This window comes from Rhinoraja longicauda, chromosome 5 (assembly GCF_053455715.1).
Source record: "Rhinoraja longicauda isolate Sanriku21f chromosome 5, sRhiLon1.1, whole genome shotgun sequence".
NCBI classification, from domain to species: domain Eukaryota; kingdom Metazoa; phylum Chordata; class Chondrichthyes; order Rajiformes; family Arhynchobatidae; genus Rhinoraja; species Rhinoraja longicauda.
Genome location: NC_135957.1, coordinates 82,675,724 through 82,692,552, shown reverse-complemented (window position 1 = coordinate 82,692,552; position 16,829 = coordinate 82,675,724). Strand labels below are relative to the sequence as shown.

At 49.6% G+C, this 16,829-nt stretch overlaps 1 protein-coding gene across 1 annotated transcript in view; it reads right to left on the bottom strand.

The window, feature by feature from the left end:
- LOC144593819 (PR domain zinc finger protein 1-like) overlaps window positions 1–16,829 on the bottom strand; it is a 52,483-nt gene that overhangs the window by 12,447 nt on the left and 23,207 nt on the right. Inside the window, 3 exon segments of the mRNA XM_078399937.1 lie at window positions 2,481–2,552; window positions 4,198–4,450; window positions 15,867–15,986. Coding sequence (XP_078256063.1) covers window positions 2,481–2,552; window positions 4,198–4,450; window positions 15,867–15,986 — 445 coding nt within the window.

Below are 16,829 nucleotides of genomic sequence, written 5' to 3'. Positions count from 1 at the left end.
AGACGTGCAGGTTTGTAGGTTAATTGACTGGGTAAATGTAAAAATTGTCCCTGGTGTGTGTAGGATAGTGTTAATGTGCGAGGATCGCTGGGCGGCACGGACTCGGTGGGCCGAAAGGGCCTGTTTCCGCGCTGTAGAATCTAAATCTAAATCTAAAAAATCTAAACTAAGGAACAGTTTCCACACTATATATCTAAAAAAACTAAACTAAACTAATCTAAGTGCCTGTTTCCACACTATATATCCAAACTAAACTAAACTAATCTAAGTGCCTGTTTCCACACTATATATCCAAACTAAACTAAACTAATCTAAGTGCCTGTTTCCACACTATATGTCTAAACAACTAACCTAAACTAAACTAAAATAAAATAAAGGCCTGTTTCCACGCTGTAAACCTGAACAACTAAACTAAACTAAACTAACGTCTGTTTCCAAACTGTATATCTAAACAACTCAACTAAAATAAATTAAGTTAAACGAATCTAAACTGGAGTTGTGGGATTTATTCACAAAATGCTGGAGTAACTCAGCAGGTCCGGCAGCATCTCGGGAGAGAAGGAATGGGTGACGTTTCGGGTCGAGACCCTTCTTGGGCAGGTGCATGGATAGGCCAAATTCTACTCCTATCCCTTATGAGGGCTGTTGAAAGAGAGGGCCATCCAGGGGAGGGGGGATGGAGAGGGGGGGGGGGGAGAATGAAAGGGAACCATTGGGAGGGGGGGAGAGAAAGCAATAATCACACTGAAGAACATGGCCAGTGAGCCTTCTTCATGGTAACCACTGCGTAGGAAAATAACTGCAGATGCTGGTATAAATCGAAGGTATTACAAAATGCTGGAGTAACTCAGCAGGTCAGGCAACATCTAGGAGAGAGGGAATGGGTGATGCTTCAGTTCGAGACCCTTCTTCAGACTGGTAATCACTGGGCTTTGAGCGTGACTTAGATGTTTGAAGCTTTTAAAATAACTCCCTTAATTCCTTTTACTGGCTGACTTTGATTTTTCTTTGCTGAAAAAGCAAATTTATAACTCTCGCCAATCAGTCTGTGACCACAACCAGTTTTAACTTAAGGGAGTAGAGAAGGAAATGATTGTAATCTGACAATGTTGTTAAAATAAAAATAAGGTACCATAAAAAAACAAAATGGCTTCCAGACTTGGTTACCAAGTGATTAAGTGGCTGCTTTTAGATTAAAAGGTGGATGGATATTGTCAGATTAAAAAGCAGTAGGAATTATCCGATTCCTTAAAGACAATAGACAATAGGTGCAGGAGGAGGCCGTTCGGCCCTTCGAGCCAGCATCGCCATTCAATGAGATCATGGCTGATCATTCTCAATCAGTACCCCGTTCCTGCCTTCTCCCCATACCCCCTGACTCCGCTATCCTTAAGAGCTCTATCCAGCCCTCTCTTGAATGCATTCAGAGAATTGGCCTCCACTGCCTTCTGAGGCAGAGAATTCCACAGATTCACAACTCTCTGACTGAAAAAGTTTTTCCTCATCTCCGTTCTAATACAGTCTATCTGCGCACTGTAATGGCTCGACTGTCATGAAGTATAGTCTTTCCGCTGACTGGATATCACGCAACAAAAGCTTTTCACTGCACCTCGGTACAATAAATTAAACTCAACTATATTTTTGGACGATAGGATCTGAAAGTGCTTCCACCATGATTTGATGATTCACTGATACAGATTTGCAACATCCACATACATACATCCATCCATCAACATGGTGGCACAGCGGTAGAGTTGCTGCCTCACAGCGCCAGAGACCCGGGTTCCATCCTGACTACGGGTGGTGTCTGTACGGAGTTTGTACGTTCTCCTGTGACCTGCGTGGGTTTTCTCCGGGTGCTCCGGTTTTCTTCCACACTCCAAAGACGTGCAGGTTTGAGGGTTAATTGGCTTCTGTAAATTGTCCTGTGTGTGTGTAGGTTGTAACTAGTGTACGGGTGAGAGCGGACTCGGTGGGCCGAAGGGCCTATTTCCACCCTGCATCTCTAAAGTTTAACGCCTAAAGTCTAACCAGAGGACACAGGTTTGTGGTGAGAGGGTGAAAGAGTTAGCACGTATCTGAGGGACAGGTTTTTCATTCAGAGTGTGGGGAGGGTGTATGGAATGAGCTGCCAGGGGAGCTGGTCGATCGAGGCGGGTACTATAACAGCATATAACAGACCCGAGTTCAATCCTACCCTCGGGTGCAGTCTGTTTGGAGTTTGCACGTTCTCCCTGCGACCTGCGTGGGTTTTCTCTGGGTGCCCTGGTTTGCTCCTACATCCCCAAGACTTGCAGGTTTGTTTGTTGGCTAATTGGCCTCTGTAAATTGGCCCCTAGAGTGTCGGGAGTGGATGCGAAATTGGGATCTCATAGAACTAGTGTGAAGTGGTGATTGATGGTCGGCGTGGACTCGGTGGGCCGAAGGGCCTGTTTCCATACTGTAATCTCCAGACCAAATCAAACGAAACTCTGTCTTACCATTGTGTGGGACTCCTGGACTGTGCTGCCATTTTCCATGCAGTTCCTCAATCTTGGACAGGTTGATGCACTCTGGAGGTGTGGAACAAACAAGGATACGAGTTAAGTTTTGGAACAAAAAATATTTACTGCCACATCTAATCTAGAACTTCCAAAAGAGAAAAAAAAATCTAATTCCCCATTTGGTGAATGGTTAATTGCCAAACATGGCCTATTTCCAGCTCTCATCAAACCTACCCCAACCAAATTACACAAAATGGTTGAGTAACTCAGCGAAACGTATAAGGTTATTAGATCTTATCGAAAACGTACAAGATTATTAAGGGGTTGGATACGTTAGAGGCAGGAAACATGTTCCCAATGTTGGGGGAGTCCAGAACAACGGGCCACAGTTTAAGAATAAGGGGTAGGCCATTTAGAACGGAGATGACGAAAAACTTTTTCAGTCACAGAGTTGTGAATCTGTGGAATTCTCTGCCTCAGAAGAGTGAAGCCATGATCACATTGAATGGCGGTGCTGGCTCGAAGGGCCGAATGGCCTCCTCCTGCACCTATTGTCTGTTGTCTATTGACAGGCAGCATCTCTGGAGAGAAGGAATGGGGGGGGGGGGTTTCCCTCCCACATCCCTAAAACGTGCAGGTTTGTAGGCTAATTGACTTGATGGGCCGAATAGCCTAATTCTGCTCCGATCACTTATGAATATGACCTTATAGGTTGGGTTATGCAAAACAAAAGGGGTTTCACTGTGACTTGTGCCAGTGAAGTCATCCGCCATTCAATCATGGCTGATTCATTCATTCACTCATTCATTCATTTGATCCACGAGCAGTAGCTTTGCTCAACAGCCAAAAGTCTGCAGCCTCCTTTTGCTCTGGTATTTGATTTCATTCTTCACATGTGTAAATTATAATGTTTTATTCTTGCGTAGGAAAATAACTGCAGGTGCTGGTATAAATCGAAGGTATCACAAAATGCTGGAGTAACCCAGAGGGTCAGGCAGCGTCTCTGGAGACAAGGAATGGGTGACGTTTCGGGTTGAGACCCTTCTTCAGACTGATGTCAGGGGAGGGGGCGGGACAAAGATAGGATGTAGTCGGAGACAGGAAAACTGGTGGGAGAACTGGGAAAAGAGAGGGACAGAGGAGCTATCTGAAGTTAGAGAAGTCAATGTTCATACTGCTGGGGTGTATTCTTAATTGTTTACTGTATGGCGTGTTGTTATCTTTGCGAGCAAAGCACCAAGGCACAAATCCCCGGTATATATCTGTACTTGACTAATAAAGTTTATTCAATTCAATTCAATTCAATTCAACTCAATTCAATTCAATTCAAATCAATTCAATTCAATTCAAATCAATTAATTCCAATTCAATTCAATTAATTTCAATTCAAATCAATTCAAATCAATTAATTACAATTCAATTCAATTCAAATCAATTCAATTCATTTCAAATCAATTCATTTCAAATCAATTCATTTCAATTCAATTCAATTCAAATCAATTCAATTCAATTCAATTCAAATCAATTCAATTCAATTCAATTCAATTCAATTCAATCCAATTCAAATCCATTCATTTCATTTCAATTCAAACCAATTCAATTCAATTCAATTCAAATCAAATCAATTCATTTCATTTCATTTCAATTCAATTCAATTCAATTCAATTCAATTCATTTCAATTCAATTCAATTCATTCCCACTGGGTTCACTCACTCAGCTTGATCATCATCAGGTCATCAGAGGTGGGGTAGTGGAGGCGCTCAGCAAACTCGCTGCTGTACCAGACCAGGAGCTCCTCGTTGGCGGGGATGGCCTTCACGGTGTAGAAGTAGATGTCCATCCCATTCTGACACGCGGCCAGGCACTGCTCCTGCTTCGAGCGGGTTGGGTTCACGTAGCGCATCCAGTTGCTCTTGGTCTCGTCAAACCCGTCGACAAAGTGGTGTAGGTCACCGCTCGAGTAGACCTGGAATAAGAGTGGGGCAGCCATGGAGTCGTGCTCACAGGTTCTACCAGCAGAATCTGGCCGTTCGGCCCATCGAGTCCACTCCGCCATTCAACCGCAGCTAATTTATCTTTCCCCCCATTAGAAAATAGGTTGATTAGTACGGGCGTCAGGGGTGAAGGCAGGAGAATGGGGTTGAGAGGGAAAGATAGATCAGCCACGATTGAATAGAGTCGGATACAGTCGATGGTTGAACAGCCTATTTCTGCTGGAAACATCGAAACATAGAAAATAGGTGCAGGAGGAGCCATTTGGCCCTTCGAGCCAGCACCGCCATTCATTGTGATCATGGCTGATCATCCACAATCAGTAACCCGTGCCTGCCTTCTCCCCGAATCCCTTGATTCCACTAGCCCCTAGAGCTCTATCTAACTCTCTTTTAAATTCATCCAGTGAATTGGCCTCCACTGCCCTCTGTGGCAGAGAATTCCACAAATTCACAACTCTCTGGGTGAAAAAGTTCCTTCTCACCACAGTTTTAAATGGCCTCCCCTTTATTCTAATACTGTGGCCCATGATTCTGGACTCGCCCAAAATTGGGAACATTTTTCCTGCATCTAGCTTGTCCAGTCCCTTTATAATTTTATACGTCTCTGTAAGATCACCTCTCATCCTTCTCCCCATAACCCCTGACACCCGTTCTAATCAAGGATCTGTCAATCTGCGCCTTACAGATATCCACTGACTTGGTCTCCACAGCCATCTGTGGCAATGAGTTCCACAGATTCACCGCCCTCTGACTAAAGAAATTCCTCATCATCTCCTTTCACAAGGTGCAACCTTTAATTCTGAGGCTGTGACCTCTGGTCCAAGACTTTCCCACTGGTGGAAACATCCTCTCCACATCCACTCTATCCAGGCCTTTCACTATTCGGGAAGTTTCAATGAAGGTCTCCCCTCACCCTTCTAAATTCCAGCGAGTACAGGCCCAATGTCGTCAAACGCTCATCATATGTTAACCCACTCATTCCTGGGATAATCCGCGTAAACCTTCTCTGGACCCTCTCCAACACCAGCACATCCTTCCTCAGATATGGGGCCCAAAACTGGTCGCAATGGTCATATAGCGTGGAAACAGGCCCTTCTGCCCAATATGCCCGCACTGACAACATGTCCCATCGACACTAGTCCCACCTGCCTGCGTTTGGCACCATCTATATACTAAAACTCTCGTTTGTTGTCTTGTTTGTGACTGAACTTCAGCCAAAACGGTACACGATAGCGTGACAATATTAGGCCCACCCTTTAGTGATAATGCAAGTAGTTTTATTGAAATCGGTCTTAAACCTGTGTCCCCTGGTTCTTGATTCCCCTACATATTTTCAAGACTCATTCTTTTAGATTAGTTTAGAGATACAGCCCACCGAGTCCGCGCCGACCAGCGATCCCCGCACACCAACACTAGCCCACACACACACACTAGGGACAATTATACATTTATACCAAAGCCAATTAACCTACCAACCTGCACGTCTTTGGAGTGCGGGAGGAGAGCGAAGATCTCGGAGAAAACCCACGCGGGTCACGGGGAGAGCGTACAAACTCAGTTCAGGCAAGCACCCCCGTAGTCGGGATCGAACCCGGGTCTCTGGCGCCGTAAGCGCTGAAGGGAACGACTCTACCGCTGCGCCACCGTGCCGACCTCGCTTAGTTCCGTTGATAAAGCGGAGGGTTTTCCGCTGGGCCCTGTCGCTCAGCCGGCACCGCGCTGCGGTGTGATGCGGTGCGGGGCGGTGGACGAGTGGTCGTCGAGGACATAGCGAGGAGGGGAGAGAGTGCAGACGGCTGGGGTGTGATGAAACCCTGCCTATAAACACACACTCTGTGTTGAGTCACCAGCGACGATTGACGTCAAAGGATACTCAAACTGAGATCTGCGCTCTCTAAGTTTTCCTACCGCCCACCCCCTCGTCTCCCCCGCCCCCTCGCTCCCCCCGCCCCCAGGCTCTACTCTACTCGCAAGCAAAAACAGCGCGGTAGAATTACTGCCTCACAGCGCCGGAGACCCGGGTTCCATCCTGACCACTGGCGCTGTCCGTACGGAGTTTGTACGTTCGCCCTGAGACATCATGTGTTAGCTCCGGGTGAAACAACATAGAAACATAGAGAATAGGTGCAGGAGGAGGCCATTCGGCCCTTCGAGCCAGCACCGCCATTCATTGTGATCGTGGCTGATCATCCACAATCAGTGACCTGTGCCTGCCTTCTCCCCGTATCCAATGATGGGTGCTCCGGTTTCCTCCCACATCCCAAAGACGTGCAAAAAGGTTTGGAGGTGAATTAGCTTCTGTAAATTGTCCCCAATCTTTAGACTTTAGAGATACAGCGCAAAAACAGGCCCTTCGGCCCACCGAGTCCGTACTGACCAGCAGTGACCCCAAACACACTAGGGACAATTTAGATATGTTTTTTAACTGAGGTCAATTAACCGACAAACCTGTATGTCTTTGGAATTGAGTTTGGGAAGAAACCGGAGCACTCGGAGAAAGCCCACGCAGGTCAAGGAGAGAACGTACAAACTCCGTACAGACAGCAGCCACAGTCAGGATCAAACCCGGGTCTCTGGCACTGTGAGGCAGCAACTCTGCCGCTGCATCACCGTGTATAGTGTAGAACTAGCATGAACGGGGCTCGCAGGTCGGCGCAGACACAGTGGGCCGAGGAGCCTGTTTCCTCGCTGTATCTCGAAACTAAACTCAACTAAAACGCTAGAGGAAGGAATTGCACATGCTGGTTTACACCGAAGATAGACAACAAGTGCTGGAGTAACTCAGCGGGTCTGGCAGCATCTCTGGAGGAAAAGGAATAGGTGACACGTGTCAGGTTGAGTCTGATGAAGGGTCTTGACATGAAACGTCACCTATCCATGTTCTCCAGAGATGCTGCCTGACCCGCTGAGTTACTCCAGCACTTTATAGACAATAGACAATAGGTGCAGGAGTAGGCCCTTCGAGCCAGTATCGCCATTCAATGTGATCATGGCTGATCATTCTCAATCAGTACCCCGTTCCTGCCTTCTCCCCATACCCACTGACTCCGCTATCCTTAAGAGCTCTATCCAGCTCTCTCTTGAATGCATTCAGAGAATTGGCCTCCACTGCCTTCTGAGGCACTTTGTGAAACGTCACCTATCCATGTTCTCCAGAGATGCTGCCTGACCCGCTGAGTTACTCCAGCACTAGTGCCTCCAGCACTAGATACTCCAGCACTAGTTACTCCAGCACTAGTTACTCCAGCACCAGTTACTCCAGCACTAGTTACTCCAACACTAGTTACTCCAGCACTAGATACTCCAGCACTAGTTACTCCAGCACTAGATACTCCAGCACTAGATACTCCAGCACTAGTTACTCCAGCACTAGATACTCCAGCACTAGTTACTCCAGCACTAGTTACTCCAGCACTAGTTACTCCAGCACTAGATATTCCAGCACTAGTTACTCCAGCACTAGTTACTCCAGCACTAGTTACTCCAGCACTAGTTACTCCAGCACTAGTTACTCCAGCACTAGATATTCCAGCACTAGTTACTCCAGCACTAGATACTCCAGCACTAGTTACTCCAGCACTAGATACTCCAGCACTAGTTACTCCAGCACTAGTTACTCAGCACTAGTTACTCCGGCACTAGTTACTCCAGCACTAGATATTCCAGCACTAGTTACTCCAGCACTAGTTACTCCAGCACTAGTTACTCCAGCACTAGTTACTCCAGCACTAGTTACTCCAGCACTAGATATTCCAGCACTAGTTACTCCTGCACTAGTTACTCCAGCACTAAATATTCCAGCACTAGTTACTCCTGCACTAGTTACTCCAGCACTAGTTACTCCAGCACTAGTTACTCCAGCACTCCAGTCTAATGCCCAGACTGAAACTCTTCTGCCCTCTCAGTTGCCTTTAGAGTTGGGCAGTGGTGGGCATGGAGGGAGGGGAGATGTCAATGGGATCATCTGTGACATATAAGTTAGACTCAAAAAGCCGGAGCAACTCAGCGGGACAGGCAACATCTCCGGAGAGGAGAAATGGGTGACGTTTTTGGGTCGAGACCCTTTTTCAGTCTGAAAGTCAGTGGAGAGGGAGTCTAGAGATATGGAAGGGCAAGGTGTGAAAAGGGGCAGATCAAAGCAGATGCTGAGAAGGTCCACATGTTCGTTGTTAGCTTAGGGGAAGGTGACAATCGGTGATATATATTGTTCAGGAGGATGGTCGGACTGGTGGGAGAACTGGGGGGGATTGGGGAGGGACGGAGAGAGAGGGAAAGCAAGGGTTACCTGAAGTTAGAGAAGTCAATATTCCTACCGCTGGGTTGTAAGCTGCCCAAGTGAAATATGAGTTGCTGTTCCTCCAATTTATATAATGTACAGTCCAGCAGATCAAAGCCCTAACTTAGGCAGAATGTGTCTCTGCACTGTGATTATGCGGCACTTTGCTACAGATGGAACGTCTCTTGTTAGAATTACCAGTTGCCTCTCTTTCCTGGGGGGGAAAGGGGGGTGGGGGAGAACAAAGGAGGAACTGGCGTGGTGGGACCTAGGGTGGCCAACTGTTCCCCGTATTTGCCAGGACATCCCGCATTTTGGGCTAAATTGGTTTGTCCCATACGGGACCGCCCTTGTCCCGTATTAGTAGGGTTGCCAACTTCCTCACCCCCAAATAAGGGACAAAGGGAATGATGTCACCCTCCCGCCCGCGCCCCACTTGACCTCACCCAGCCAGCGGCCACGTGCTCCCGTGCGGCAGGTGGCCGCTGGCTGGGTGAGGTCAGGTGGGGCGCAGGGCGGTGACGGCACCCTTTGTCCCTTATTTGCGAGTGAGGAAGTTGGCAACCCGAGTGGGACTTCATTGAGAGGAGGAGGAGGGGGGGGGGGGGAAATAAAAATCACTTTGTGACATTGTCGGTGCCCTTTATGTGGCGACCATTTGCATATCTTGGGTAAGCAAAACAAAGAATTTCACCTTTGACTTGTCACAAGTGACAATAAAGTTTAATTGATTGATTGATTCATTCATTCATTTATTCTTACTCAAATTTATCTTTATTCTAAACACGCAATGCTTCCTGTTAAAGTATAAATTTCAGGAGAGAGGGAGGAAGGGAAGGAGGGGGGAGGGGAGAGGGAGGGAAGGGGAGAGGGAGGGAAGGAGGGGGGAGGGAGGGAAGGAGGGGGGAGGGGAGAGGGAGGGAAGGAGGGAGGGGGGAGAGGGAGGAAAGGAGAGAGGGAGGGAGGGAGGGAGGGAGGGAGGAAAGGAGGTAGGGAGGAAAGGAGAGAGGGAGGGAAGGAGGGAGGGAAGGAGAGAGGGAGGAAGGGAGTGAGCGAGGGAGAGGGAGGGAGGGAGGGGGAGAGGGAGGAAAGGTGAGAGGGAGGGAGGGGAGTGGGAGGGAGGGGAGTGGGAGGGAGGGGGAAAGGGGAGAGGGAGGGAGGGGGGAAGGGGGAGAGGGAGGGATGAGGGGGAGAGGGGGAGAGGGAGGGAAGGAGGGAGGGAGGAAAGGAGAGTGGGTGGAAGGGAGTGAGCGAGGGAGAAGGAGGGAGGGAGTGAGGGAGAGGGAGGAAAGGTGAGAGGGAGGGAGGGAAGTGGGAGGGTGGGAGTGAGGGAGGGAGGGGGAGAGGGAGGGGGGAGAGGGAGGGAAGGTGAGAGGGAGGGAGGGAGGGGAGTGGGAGGGAGGGGAGTGGGAGGGAGGGAGGGGGGAAGGGGGAGAGGGAGGGATGAGGGGGAGAGGGGGAGAAGGAGGGAAGGAGGGAGGGGGGAGAGGGAGGGAAGGAGGGAGGGAGGAAAGGAGAGTGGGTGGAAGGGAGTGAGCGAGGGAGAGGGGAGAGGGAGGAAGGGAGTGAGGGAGGGAGGGGGGAGAGGGAGGGGGGGAGAGGGACGAAGGGAGGGAGGGGTGGATTGGAGGGGGGTTTTATTAGCGACACAGTGCGTGGATTCATTGACCCGCATCACAGCGTGGCGTGAGTTTGTTACGGGATGCTGTGGAGAGTTTTAGGAGGTGCGGAGAAGGTTTTTTTTTTTTCCTCTTCTGTCGAACGATTAGGTTTTCAGGTTTTTTGTTTAACGCGAATGAAGCTCTCCCTCTCTCTCTCTCTCTCTCTCTCTCTCTCTCTCTCTCTCTCTCTCTCTCTCTCTCTCTCTCTCTCTCTCTCTCTCTCTCCTCTCTCTCTCTCTCTCTCTCTCTCTCTCTCTCTGATTTCCAGGAACGGGTGACCTTGCTACTTCCATGACGGGGCATTTTGCGTTCGAGAGAGAGGTTGAGCTCGGCACAACTTTCCACTGCTGACGGGGTTTCAGAACAGCAACCGAGACTAAAGGCTCGCCGAATGGGACTGCGTTTCAAGTCTGATTTCCACAGCATGGGGTTTGACAGGAAGGAGCGAGAGAGCGAGAGAGAGAAAAAAAAGTATTAAAATCCCATTGACATCTTTGAACTGAACTTTTTCTGGTAATCTGTAATGCATTTTGCAATCTTGGCCAACCCGTTGTTAACACACATCGCTGTTTTAGAATTGAGGCCAAACCTCAAGTTACAAATGACTGAATCTTAAAAGCCATAGAACCACAGCTATAAACAGCTTGAATGAAGCTGAATTCTTAGTCAACACACAATCTCTTGCTATTTTTACATATTCATCAGTTCATAAGCGATAGGAGCAGAATTAGGCCACTCGGCCCATCGAGTCTACACCGCCGTTCAATCATGGCTGATCTATCTCTTCCTCTGAACCCCATTCTCCTGCCTTCCCCCCATAACCCCCGACACCCGCACTAATCAAGAATCTATCAATGTCTGACTTAAAAATATCCATTGACTTATGGGGTTATGAGGCTCTTTCAAACTAGCCTTTAATAGACAATAAACAATAGACAATAGGTGCAGGAAGAGGCCATTCGGCCCTTCGAGCCAGCACCTCCATTCACTGTGATCAGGGGCTGATCATCCACAATCAGTACCCCGTTCCTGCCCTCTCCCCATATCCCTTGACTCCGCTATCTTTAAGAACTCTATCCAACTCTCTCTTGAAAGCAAAGATACTAGAGGAACAAGATGGACCGCTCCGTTGAAATCTCCTATACTGAAGTGTAGTACGCAAAGGAGCCATTTTAGTAAGCGAAACCGGCCGTTCGCTCTGCCTCTCGCAGTGTAATCAGTGTTTTGGGGGAACAGTATGCGTTAATTTACCATTAAAATGCAGAATATATCTCATCTATCAATTCACAGATTTTTGTTATTTTTCTTTTGAAATGTTTCTGCAAGTTTATGCCGACTAAAATGGCGCCGTGACGTACTACGGTTTTTGGTGTCGAGTGGTCTATCTTGCTCCTCTAGCATCTTTGCTTGAAAGCATCCAGAGAATCGGCCTCCACTGCCTTCTGAGGCAGAGAATTCCGCAGATTAAAAGGTCACTACATGGAAAACTGATTGGTGATCCCGAGATTGGAGCTTTCCCACTCCAAACTTTCCCCTTGTGGGAATTATGAAGAAATTAGGAAAGGGGAATTGTATGCAAAATAAAGATCTTCATTGTGACCGCCTGGGCTTTTCTCCGGGTGCTCCGGTTTCCCTTCCCCCTCCCAAAGACGTGGGAGTTTCTAGGTAAAGTGGCATCTGCAAATTGCCCCCTTGTGTGAATGGGAGTGGACGCAAAATTGGGATAACATAGAACTAGTCTCAATAGACAATAGGTGCAGGAGGAGGCCATTCGACCCTTCGAGCCAGCACCGCCATTCAATCTGATCATGGCTGATCATTCTCAATCAGTACCCCCCGTTCCTGCCCTCTCCCCATACCCCCTGACTCCGCTATCCTTAAGTGCTCTATCTAGCTCGCTCTTGAATGCATTCAGAGAATTGGCCTCCACTGCCTTCTGAGGCAGAGAATTCCACAGATTCACAACTCTCTGACTGAAAAAGTTTTTCCTCATCTCCGTTCTAAGTGGCCTAACCCCTTATTCTTAAACTGTGGCCCCTGGTTCTGGACTCCCCCCAACATTGGGAACATGTTTCCTGCCCCTAACGTGTCCAATCCCTTAATAATCTTATATGTTTCGATAAGATCCCTCTCATCCTTCTAAATTCAGTGTATACAAGCCTAGTCGCTCCAGTCTTTCACCATATGACAGTCCCGCCATTCCGGGAATTAACCTAGTAAACCTACGCTGCACGCCCTCAATAGCAAGAATATCCTTCCTCAAATTTTGAGACCAAAACTGCACACAGTACTCCAACTAACTGGTGATCACTGGTTGGCACGGACTCGGTGGGCCGAAGGGCCTGTTTCTGCGTTGTATCTCTCAGGCCTAAAGTACGGACCATGCTGTGTCATTCGACTGAACTAAACCAGACATCCTTGTTGAAGGTATCACAAAATGCTGGAGTAACTCAGCGGGTCAGGCAGCATCCAGGAGAGAGGGAATGGGTGACGTTTCGGGTCGAGACCCTTCTTCAGACTGATGTCAGGGGGGGGGGGTGGGGGGGGGGGGAAGAGAGGGACAGTGGAACTATCTAAAGTTGGAGGTCAATGTTCATACCGCTGGGATGCAAGCTGCCCAAAATTGAAGGGTCTCGACCCGAAACGTCACCCATTCCCTCTCTCCTGAGATGCTGCCTGACCTGCTGAGTTACTCCAGCATTTTGTGATACCTTCGATTTGTACCAGCATCAGCAGTTATTTTCCCACACTCGACACCCTTGTTGAGTCAGTCCACATCTTACTCAAATGTATCTTTATTCTAAACACACAATGCTTCCTGTTAAAGTAAACATTTCAGGCGGGAGGGATGGAGGGAGGGAGGGAGGGGGGGATGGAGGGAGAGGGAAGGAGGGGATGGAGGGAGGGGCGAAAGGAGGGAGGGGTGGAGGAGAGTGGGAGGGAGGGAGGAAGGGGAGGGAGGGAGGGAGGGAGGGAGGAAAGGAGAGTGGGAGGGAGGGAAGTAAGGAGAGAGGGATGGAGGAAGGGAGGGATGGAGGGAGGGAGGAAAGGAAAGTGGGACGGAGGGAGGAAAAGAGAGTGGGAGGGAGGGAGGGAGGAAGGGAGGGAGGGAGGAAAGGAGAGTGGGAGGGAGGGAGGGAAGTAAGGAGAGAGGGATGGAGGAAGGGAGGGATGGAGGGGAGGGAGGAAAGGAGAGTGGGAGGGAGGGGAGGGAGAAGGGAGGGACGGAGGGAGGAAATGAGAGTGGGAGGCAGGGAGGAACGGAGGGGAGGGAGGAAGGGAGGGAGGGAGGAAAGGAGAGTGGGAGGGAGGAGGGAAGTAAGGAGAGAGGGATGGAGGAAGGGAGGGAAGGAGGGAGGGAGGAAAGGAGAGTGGGAGGGAGGGAGGGAGGAAGGGAGGGAACGGAGGGAGGAAATGAGAGTGGGAGGCAGGGAGGAACGGAGGGGAGGGAGGAAGGGAGGGAGGGGGTGGAGGGAAGGGGGTGTGAATCAGAGGGAAGGAAAGGCAAGGAGAGTGAAAGCCAGGTTTTTTGCACGATCTGTTTCTAATTAACGGTTGCACATCTGATGTGCCTCCAAAACAAGACCTCAGACATTTCCTTTTCCAGGTAATGCCTTCCTTCAGTTCTGGGGCCAACAACGGTGGAATCAGTTTAGTTTAGTTTTTTTAATTTAGAAATACGGCGCGAGAACAGGCCCTTCGGCCCACCGAGTCCGCGCCGACCGGCGATTCCCCACACACACTAGTCCTATCCTACACCCACTAGGGACAATCTTTACATTTATACCAAGCCAATTAACCTACAAACCTGCACGTCTTTTGAAGTGTGGGAGGAAACTGAAGATCGTGGATAAAACCCACGCAGGTCACGGGGAGAAACTCCGTACAGACGGCGCCCGTAGTCGGGATCGAACCCGGGTCTCTGGCGCTCTCCTGCTGCGCCGCAAAAGCTTTTTTCAACACCGAGCGGCACGGTGGCGCAGCGGTAGAGTTTGCTGCCTCGTATCGCCAGAGACCCGGGTTCGATCCTGACCACGTGTGCTGCCTGTACGGAGTTTGTACGTTCTCCCCGTGACCTGCGTGGGTTTTCTCCGGGTGCTCCGGTTTCCTCCCACACTCCAAAGACGTGCAGGTTTGCAAGGTTAATTGGTTTGGTATAACTGTAAAATTGTCCCTAGTGTGCGTAGGACAGTGTTAGTGTGCGGGGACCGTCCCGGTCGGTGCGGACCCGACGGGCCGAAGGGCCTGTTCCCCTCTGTAGCTCTAAACTAAACTAAACTAAACTAATCTAATAACTTGTGCAGATGTGAAGTCATGTTCAACAAAACCTCACCCGTTCCTAACCCCTGAGACCCAGACACTTACTCAGCTCATTTTTGTGTTAACTCCTACTTTGTGCATACTTGGGACTTCAAGGAAACCATCTGCTACAGAGACGCACACAGATCTCTAACGGGAAGTGACAAGCACTTTCAGCCTATTTAGCCTTTAGTTTAGAGATACAGCGCGGAAACAGGCCCTTCGGCCCACCGGGTCCGCACCGACAGCGATCCCTGTGCATTAACACCATCCACACACACCAGGGACAATTTTTTACATTTACACCAAGCCAATTAACCTGCAAACCTGTACGTCTTTGGAGTGTGGGTAGAAACCGATGACCTTGGGAGTAAAACAACGCAGGTCACGGTAGGGGTGCAACTATCTCACTCCCAAATAAGGGACAAGGTGACGTCACTGCCCCACGTGACCCTCACCCAGCCAGCGGCCACGTGCTCCCGCTCCACCAATTGGCGGCTGCTGGGCTGGGAGGCGGGTTGTTACGCAACCTCCGTTAGGCGGCGCCCGGGCCTCCGGGCCTACAGTGTCCGGACCCTACACTGTCCCGGGCCTACACTGTCCGGGTCTACAGCGTCCGGGCCTACAGCGTCCGGGCCTACAGCGTCCGGGCCTGCGCTGTCTGGGCCTACAGTGTCTGGGCCTAGAGTGTCCGGGTCTACAGTGTCCGGGCCTACAGTGTCCGGGCCTACAGCGTCCGGGCCTACAGCGTCCGGGCCTACAGCGTCGGGCCTACAGCGTCCGGGCCTAGAGTGTTCGGGCCTACAGTGTCCAGGCCCACAGTGTCCAGGCCTACAGTGTCCAGGCCTACAGCATCCGGGCCACAGCGCCCCCTAGGCCTAATACGGGACAAGGGCGGTCCCGTACGGGACAAACCAATTTAGCCCAAATTACGGGATGTCGCGGCTAATACGGGACAGTTGGCAACCCTAGGTCACGGGGAGAACGTACAAATTCCATACAGACAGGTACCCGTAGCCGGGATCAGGATTGTACCTGGGTCTCTGGCGCTGTAAGGCAGTAGCTCTGCCACTGCGCCACCGTGCCGCCCAATTGATTTGGTGAACGTACAATTGCATCAGCGGAATGCATGTATCTTTTTTACCAACTTACCCTCCAAAAGTACTTTCTGTTTGCGTTCTTTGGGATGGTTTCGTCGGTAAAGACCTCACCCACCAGCGGCCCAAACCGCGTCCCTTTCGGAATGTATCCAACGCTCATAACTCCAATCACCTGTGGAAACCAATGAGCAAAGGAACACTGCTTTAATTAAAATGTACAATGCATCCCCTTTAGTTGAAAGCCCAATTCTATTTGCAAATTATAAATCCTACCTATGTCAGAAACAACATCAGGAGGATGAGGGAGTCATAAGTTAATAAGGGACAGGAGCAGAATTAGGCCATTCGGCCCATCAAGTGGATGATCAGCCCATGATCACATTGAATGGCGGTGCTGGCTCGAAGGGCCAAATGGCCCCCTCCTGCACCTATTTTCTATGTTAAGTCTACTCCGCCATTCAATCAAAGCTGATCTATCTCTCCCTCCTAACCCCATTCTCCTGCCTTCTCCCCATTACCCCTGACACCCGTACTAATCAAGAATCTATCTATCTCTGCCTTAAAAACGTCCACTGTCTTGGCCTCCACAGCCTTCTGTGGCAAAGAATTCCACAGATTCACCACCCTCTGAGTAAAGAAGTGATCTTATAGAGGTGTATAAAATCATGAGAGGAATAGATCGGGTAGATGCACAGAGTCTCTTGCCCAGAGTAGGTGAATCGAGGACCAGAGGACATAGGTTCAAGATGAAGGGGAAAAGATTTAATAGGAATCTGAGGGGTAGCTTTTTCACACAAAGGGTGGTGGGTGCATGGAACGAGCTGCCAGAGGAGGTAGTTGAGGCTGGGACTATCCCAACGTTTACAAAACAGTTAGACAGGTACATGGATAGGACAGGTTTGGAGGGATGTGGACCAAACGTGGGCAGAAGGGACTCTTGCAGCTGGGACATGTGGGCGGGTTGGGCCGAAGGGCCTGATCCACACTATATCACTGTATGACTTTGTGAACGCAG